The sequence below is a fragment of the Amphimedon queenslandica genome, unplaced genomic scaffold, assembly GCF_000090795.2.
Source record: "Amphimedon queenslandica unplaced genomic scaffold, v1.1 AMPQUscaffold_13456, whole genome shotgun sequence".
NCBI classification, from domain to species: domain Eukaryota; kingdom Metazoa; phylum Porifera; class Demospongiae; order Haplosclerida; family Niphatidae; genus Amphimedon; species Amphimedon queenslandica.
Window position 1 is genome coordinate 82,862 of NW_003546308.1, and position 8,067 is coordinate 90,928.

The following is an 8,067-nucleotide window of genomic DNA, read 5'->3' on the forward strand; positions in this document are numbered from 1 at the left end:
TATACACTCACCAGCATCAAATGATGGAAGAGTAGGCAGTGGAGACATTTGAAGAGAATGGGCGGGTCGAGGTGAGGGCGTGGCTGTGGCATCAGTATTAAGAGACCGAGTCTCATTCAAATCAGTTTCCTCCACTGGTTTCTTTTCCTCCTCTTTCTCTCTCGCAGACATGGGGGAAGTAAAATATTGACATTTTAGATCACCCAGCATTAAATCAACGCCATCACTCAGTTCATAGTATACGTTAGGTTTGAGAATGTGGCACTTCCTTTTCGTTTTACCTTTTGTCCCAAGGTCCATAATAAAGTGCTCATTATCGTCAATCAATACACGACAGTGCTCCTTTGCGACCGAGCTACCACTAAATGGAATGTTAATGACTGGACATTTTGATCGTTTTTTACAACCAATTCCAATCACAGTTTCTCCTATCACATGATTTAACAATTCAAAATAAAAATAAAATAGTGTGTTACCTTCAAATAATTCGTAATCTGTGAATGAATTTTCCTCTGAAAGTGAAGGAGAAGGATGGAAGATACGAATCTGACCAGTTGAGTTAGTCGCCATTTTGACTGACAAATTGATACCACGTGAACGCACGTGGGAAAATTTAATCCACACCCATTTTGCTTCACACGTGAATGCACGTGGGCGAAGTATTTCCATTAGGGGTGTCCCGATTATGCTAATTTTTTAACCTATAATTCTATTCAGAAATTCTCAAAAATTTGCCTATTATTCTTTTTATTCTGCCCTATTATTCTCACTTTATTCTTTATAATCATGAGCTAACTACAATAAAAATGAAAATTAGTAAGTCTGAGAACTGAGCTATTTAAAGTATCACTATCAGCAGAGACTGCAAAATATAAGTCTCTATATCAATTTCAGAACCTGAACTTTGTTCAAAAATTGAGTTACAACTAGCTCAGCCATTAAAATTTCAAAAATTGTGCATTTGCTGCTCTTTAATTAGAGTTTGGCTACTGATCCACCTATTAGGCCAGCATTATTCTGGAATTGAAGTGCTACCTATTATTCCCAAAATTATTCTGGAATAATCGGGACACCCCTAATTTCCATGTGCGTTCACGTGGGTCAGTATGCCCGCCTATGGGTGTGGCAAATCATGAGGCTGTCAATGAAAATGGACCTTTTCTCTCTCCTCAGAGCCTTTCTCTACCTTCTCTTCGGATTCTTACTAGGCCTGATGGTATCCTGGGGTATGAACTGCCTTGGCTCCGCCTCGGCCACCTGTGGTAGCAATACGGTCTACGTAACACATGAAAACAAGCTCTTAGTACAGAGTCTGAGGAGAGACATGATGATACTGGATCCACTGTATGCAGGAGTAGTAACCAGTGGAGATTTCCTTAGAACTAGAGCGCATGCCGTCAATAAGACATGGGGAGGAATGATTGCGTCTAATTTAGAGTTTTATGTTGGAGAAGGTCAAGGAATGGAGTCATCCTTACCTCTGGTGAGGCTACCTGGCATAGACGATACCTACCCACCACAGAAGAAAGTCTATGCAATGTACAAGTACATGTATGATAATTACATTGATAGATATCACTGGTTCCTAAGAGCTGATGATGATTTGTATGTCAGGATTCACGAGTTAAAAGACTTCCTTTCTAAACTAGACTCCTCTCAGCCCCTTTATATTGGCTCGCCTGGGAAAGGCCGAAAAGAGGATTTAAAGCGCTTAAAGCTCCGCCCTTCTGATGTTTTTTGTATGGGAGGCCCTGGGATGGTACTCAGCCGAGCATTGCTAAGGAAACTGGGACCACACCTTCAAGAGTGCCTTACTAATGTGGTAGTATCCTATAATGAAGATGTGGAGGTTGGTAGGTGTATTAATAGGAGACTAGGGATATACTGTACTAAATCAAGGAAAGTAAGTAGTTTAGATGTACTTTAGTAGTAGTTTTAAGTACTGTACTTTTAAAAATTAAAACAAGCAAATCTGCATTGATCTTTTGAGCAACTTTTTGCGAAATTTCTATTCTTAGCACCACGTTGATTAAAAGAGATCAAAGTTACCACAAATTTTTCTAGCAAAATGTTGAGGGCTTTAGACATAACATTAACACCTAATCTTTCACTGATTACAATAAATTATAAGTGCTTTGCCATTATTTGTATTTTATTGTACTAATTTTAATGAATTTGGTAGGGATGCAATTCTTTTTTTCTGTAGATGACTGAGCTATTCTTTCACGATTACAGTAATGGAAAAGATTTCTTTAGCATGACGGGAACGTTAAGAAAGTTGAACAGAAGGAGTTTACTCAGATTGAACAAAGTTATAACATTTCATCCTCTAAAGCAAACCAAGAAAATGTACAGTATCCATGAACACTTTGTGAAACTGCATCTTGAGAGACTAAGAGCTCAAATTAGCAAATTAGAGAGCTCTATTAATGTATAGCTATTAGTATTTAAGTAATAATAATTATTTTATTAACAGAAATCAACTTATTAATAATAATTAATATTAATTGAAGGGGCGTACCTTTAAGCATGGCAGCCAAAGGAGCAAATTCTCTTCTTCAAAGCTTTCAATCTAAGATCTCCTCGATGAAAAATCTCTCTCATTTGAACGCCTTTATCACTGAAACTATCAAAATAGCAGAGAGCCAAGTCATGGAAGCTCAGAAAAGAAATGAAGATGGTAAAAAGAAATAAAACAAAATTAGTCTAATTAATTATATATTTTATGACTTTAGGTGCTCCTCTTGGTCCATTGGATGGGCATACTTTTGCTGTTAAGGATAACCTCTGCACTGCCAATACACTCACTACCTGTGCCTCTCGTTTCTTATCTAGTAAATCAGTTTTAGTAAAATTAATAATGATTTTGATATTTTCTCGTTAAAGGTTTTACTCCACCATACACTGCTACTGCAGTCCAGAGGCTATTGTCCTCCGGAGCTGCAATGATTGGGAAAACCAACATGGATGAGTTTGCAATGGGGTAAGCTAAGCAAGAAGTATCAGTATCAATACTATCATTAATGTATAATTATTTCAATATTGCATCAAATTTTTTTTAAATTTTTTTAGTTCATCAAACTTGTCAAGTTACTATGGAGCAGTTGAACATCCAAATTCTGCTTCTCCCTCCTCTTCCTCTTCAGCTCATAATCTTGTTAGTGGTGGAAGCTCTGGTGGTAGTGCTGTTGCTGTAGCTACCGGAATGTGTGATTTGTAAGTAAAAATCTAACAAAAAGGAAATTAATCTCTCCTTCTCATTTTCTCCATATTTCTCCCTCCTCCTTTCTCTAGTGCCTTAGGTAGTGATACTGGTGGGTCAGTGAGATTACCAGCTTCATTCTGTGGTACTGTTGGTCTTAAACCAACCTATGGACGTGTATCACGTCATGGTTTAATCCCATTAGCTAACTCTTTAGACACTGTAGGGATATTTGCACCAACTGTTAGCACTGCTGCTAATGTATTAGGTAATTACATGTAAGCAACTTTAAAAATTCATGAAAAATCCAATTTTGATGGGAATCAGCTCAAACTTCCTATGCAACATAAGTACATGTATATGCATTTGAAAAAAATATTAAAATGGAGAATTCTCTCCTAGCCATTTTTGGCAAAATTTGGCTGAAGTCCCTGTACAGGGACTTTGGTCCAATTTTTGACCAAATTCAAAAATTCGTAAAAATCAAGTTTTGATTGGAATCAGCTCAAACTTTTGATATAAAAATGTTACAATACAATTATACAATGATAATAATCAGTATTACGTTCGTGTCTGATTTATAGATGCTGTTAGTGGCTGGGATCGGTGTGACTCTACTTCTGTAAGGAGAGAATATTGTTCAGTCAATGATGAGTTTGCTGGCAATGAAGAGATGACTACTGTCAGGGTTGGAATTCCAAAAGTAATAATAATAAAAATTATCTATTATTGTACCACTTATGAATCATGTAAGTAAGATTTTTTTGTCACTTGAAAATGAGCCAATTTTGCTATTGCATTATGCAGAAAGTTTGATTTGATTCTAATCTTATTTAACTAAAAAAACATAAACTGCTCCAAAAACAACAAAAAAGGCATACAAACTATTATATTTAATATAAAACTAGTTCTACTATATCATCTAAAGAGGCAGTTCATGATGATAAATCACTCCATCGCTTGTGACAGCAAACAGAGCATCAATAGTTGCATCAAGCTGAGTCAATCCAGCTTCCTCTGGAAAGTCCATTAGTTCCCATATACCAGCACAAGGTATAGTGCAACGATAGAGCTCATCATCTACTCCAATAGCAAATATCTCATGAGTACCAGCTGTTACATACTTCATCTGCCCTCAGATATTACGCCATTGACCCCTTCCATGTACTGGACGAAAAGAAATGACATTGGTTGTTTTATTGAGAGCATATACATGTTGTGAGTTGGCATCAATTTGATCAAACCTTCCTGTGACCTTGTGTAGTTTAGCAATATAATGCCGTGCCCAAGAAACCTCTTTATTTGTATGTAAAAACCACATATATGAATCTCTGGTAGCGGCAACATCTATCACATTAGGAAAATGTGAATGTTTGACCCATCCTCCAGAATTTTCCATTCCCTTTCTATAAGGGAATCCATCAGTCCCAATACCCCATGAATAGAATGCATCAACTTCGATATTCACCATGTTTTCACCAACATTGACCCAGTTACCAGTGCAAGGCCGGAGACAGTAGTAAGCTTTGAGCTTAGCATCAATAGACCAAAGACTAACACTGTTAGCAAAGACTTGAGTCATTGTACCGTATACCTTTGTCCATGGAGCAGCTGCAGAGTCACAGCTTGCTATTGCTAGGGAGAACACAACTGTAAATACACAACAGTAAAGGATCTTCATTGCTTTTAATTTTCTTTTTGTGCTTTGATGGTTTTATCATTATATATATAGAGTAACCTTGCAATCCTAAAGCTCTTTTGAATGTTATTCTTTGGTTGAATATCTGCTGAATTTAGTATCAAATAACAAACAATTTGCCCCAATAGCCAACTGTGTTATGGTATGAATGTTTGTTATAACAAGTATGCATATCCTACTAGCTCCATATTTTGTGATCTAAAATTCCCATGATTTTCCTAAAATTGGATATTTGCAAATTAAATTTTTTGGACATTAACCAACATGTGCAGTAATTACAATGACAACTTGGTAGTTTTTGTGATTAAAATTTCTGTGATTATCAAAATTTCACAAAATATTAGAACACTAAAATTTAGAGCTATATGGTACTATATCACCCACACAAATGATTTATTCTCAACCTAAGTGGTACATGCATTATAGTTTTACTTTTCTTTGTTTACTAATAGGAATGTGACATTAAGGAGCTATCACCTGAGAATAGAACAGTATGGAGACTAGTAGCTGATGAGCTGGAATCACTAGGCATGATAGTGAAAGATGTGAGCCTACCTCATTTCTCTTACTCTGTTCCATGCTACACTGTCATCTGTTCTGCTGAGGCCTCTTCTAACATGGCAAAATACACCGGAGCCATTTTTGGTGACTCATAATAATAAGATTTTTTTATTTATACAATATTCAGGATATGATTGTTCAAAGGCTCATTCCCCATCAACAGTGGATGAGATGTTTGCCTATAATAGACAGTTTGGACTCGGACCTGTTGTGAAGCACAGGATTATTGCTGGAACCTACTTTCTCTCATACCAGTAAGATTAACAACAATTATAACTGTGTTTAGTAATAATTATTCATTATAATTTCATATCTTAAAGTGGAAGGCATCATTATGAACAAGCTCTTAAAGCCCGAAGCTTAATAAAGAACGATTATCAAACTGTGTTTGACAAAGATGGTCCTGATCCTGTTGATATTCTGATTACTCCAGTGTCACTTGGACCTCCTCCTACACGTAGTACAATGGAAGAGTTGGGACCAGTTGAAGCATATGTACTTAATACATTCCTTGTACCAGTTAACTTAGCAGGTAAGAAAATTTATTTTATAACTATGATGTAGAATAGAAGGTAATGAATAGTGTCAGCCATTAACCACAACAAAAGGAGTCAGAGACAACCCATGAGACTTTTTACAAATAACTGTGTTTAAAAGATGAAGGATTGATTCATAACAGTTACAATGTAATTCTTTAATGTATAAAATTTTTGGATGGGTTAACTTAACCCTATTATCCCTATATTATACTATTGATGCCAATTAATTTTAACCAATTTTTATTTTTTAACAATTCTTATTTGTTTTTGTATTGGTTGTGCTGCTAATTCCCAAATGCTATACTTCTCTCCTGTATTAGGATTACCAGCCATTAGTGTTCCTATTACTAGAGGAGAAGGAGAGCTCCCACTATCAGTCCAGGTTATTAGTAAGTGGTTTGATGAAGGCCTTATGATAAAGATAGCTAAACTTATAGAAACTTTTATGAGAAACAAAAACTGAGATACAAAAAACAGGGAATATATTTTTTGAGTATTATTGTATATAGAATGGACAAAAATGGAGTGCACAAAAATTGGGTGTAATGCATAATAGTCACATGTAGCACACAATTTGAAATTTAAAATTGAAAATGTGTTTTGTTATTTTGTGTCAGTTATTTCTTTAATGTTGATTTCTTGGGATGTGTCCCATTACTCATTGACCTTCCATTGTGCTGCTGATGCTTTTTCGTCTGCTTACTACTCCCTCCGCTTTTCTTGACTCCAGCTCCTCCTCTGCTTGCTATGCCTCCTCTTGTGGCAAAATTACTCTGATAGCTGATCCCGTGTCCTTGACCAAACTTGGGCATGCTTGAAGAAAAGTTTGCATGTGCAGGCAAGAGTGGTTGCTGCTGCCTGTGGTTGTAGTGCCTTTGCTTCTTGGTCCAATCTTCCAAACTGAACTGTGATTCAGTTTGCTGGTATTCCTCTTGTATAGTCTCGAGTTCTGTTAGCCTGCTTTCGCTTGTTCTGTGATTCTGTTCTCTGTTCACGATCTCTTCTCCTCCTATTCTCACTTTGAATGGACTCCCTGGCACATCGACCTCTGACCATTTTATACTAATGAGGTAGTCCCCCGGCTTGGTTGGGTTGTATTTGGCAACAAGTGTCCTCATGTTTTGGGTACTCACCGGCTTCACGTCAACCTTGAATGCATTCCTGAGTCCGTTCAGTCTCACTTTGAGTACTCCGGAGCCAGCATCTCTCGTCTCGATGGTAAAGGTGCTTGGTTTCCCTACCATCCCATCCTCAAGCCCTGGACCATATGCTCTACACTTGCTTGCATCAGCTCCTGGGAATATTTTTACTAGAAAGGGACTGTTCGGTATGTGCTCCCCACTCCATTTAACGGAGACCCTGTACTTGCCTGGTCTAATCGGGTCTAACTGGACATCGTAGAGTCCTGATCTTGAGCCCTTTGCTGTGAAGACTCTTGCTTGAGCTCCTCTTGGTCCCACGGCTGACACATTTAGCATCCCATTGCCAGCTTTACGACCGTCGACTGAGAACTCAATCGGGTCTCCAATTTTCACAAAAAAATTAGGATCAACGGCTTTACCGCTCAAAATGCAGTTGTGAGCCTGTGGCCCGTAACTCACGTTCACTTTGAATGGACTCCCCGGAATGTGTTGATCCCATGCCTTCACGTGGACTAGATAAGCCCCAGGGGTATCAACAAGATAGGCAACATTATAAGAACTGTTTTCGTTGTCCCTCACCCTCACTTTGCCATAATAGCCTGACACAACGCTCTGGACTTGAATGCTAAGATTCCCTTCCTCTAGGAGACCTGATGTTGCTTGCACGAGGAACTGTGCTGGTATGGAAGTGAGTGCTCGCTGTAGCCCTGAACCAGTTGCACTGCACGTTGTACTAGCACTAGTCACTGCATTAAATTCACATGGTGTGCCCGGGATTGGGAAGCCGCCCAGCGTGATTGATATATCGTGTGCCCCCAACTCCCACGGTATAAAATGAGCCAGATACTCTTGAGGACTCTTCTCTTCAAGCGTCACTGGGTACCTTGCTGTGGATCCTTGTACTTTGAGCACCGGCTTTAGCTC

The 8,067-nt window shown here is 38.1% G+C and overlaps 4 protein-coding genes across 4 annotated transcripts in view; 2 read left to right on the plus strand and 2 right to left on the minus strand.

The window, feature by feature from the left end:
* The window catches only part of LOC105312303 (mediator of DNA damage checkpoint protein 1-like), a 9,206-nt gene extending 8,624 nt beyond the window's left edge, over positions 1-582 (minus strand). The window contains exons 1-2 of the mRNA XM_019995029.1: positions 477-582; positions 12-428 (exon numbers count right to left, since the gene is read on the minus strand). Of these exons, the coding sequence (XP_019850588.1) occupies positions 12-428; positions 477-570 (511 nt within the window). The 5' untranslated portion in view covers positions 571-582. The remainder of the gene's footprint in view (positions 1-11; positions 429-476) is intronic.
* A 515-nt stretch (positions 583-1,097) lies between these two features.
* LOC109581192 (chondroitin sulfate synthase 1-like) lies at positions 1,098-2,471 on the plus strand. The gene is made up of 2 exons (XM_019995064.1): positions 1,098-1,903; positions 2,207-2,471. Exons 1-2 carry the CDS (start codon positions 1,133-1,135, stop codon positions 2,435-2,437), a joined length of 1,002 nt encoding a protein of 333 aa, XP_019850623.1. The 5' UTR covers positions 1,098-1,132; the 3' UTR covers positions 2,438-2,471.
* Positions 2,472-2,523: 52 nt separating this feature from the next.
* Positions 2,524-6,664, plus strand: LOC100637035 (glutamyl-tRNA(Gln) amidotransferase subunit A, mitochondrial-like). Its single transcript, XM_019995030.1, has 10 exons — positions 2,524-2,680; positions 2,736-2,834; positions 2,887-2,983; positions 3,073-3,216; positions 3,295-3,470; positions 3,787-3,905; positions 5,354-5,546; positions 5,590-5,716; positions 5,783-5,994; positions 6,322-6,664. Exons 1-10 carry the CDS (start codon positions 2,530-2,532, stop codon positions 6,462-6,464), a joined length of 1,461 nt encoding a protein of 486 aa, XP_019850589.1. The 5' UTR covers positions 2,524-2,529; the 3' UTR covers positions 6,465-6,664.
* Positions 6,443-8,067, minus strand: part of LOC105312304 (filamin-B-like) — a 4,372-nt gene continuing 2,747 nt past the window's right edge. Inside the window, exon 4 of the mRNA XM_011404848.2 lies at positions 6,443-8,064. Coding sequence (XP_011403150.1) covers positions 6,619-8,064 — 1,446 coding nt within the window. The 3' untranslated portion in view covers positions 6,443-6,618. The remainder of the gene's footprint in view (positions 8,065-8,067) is intronic.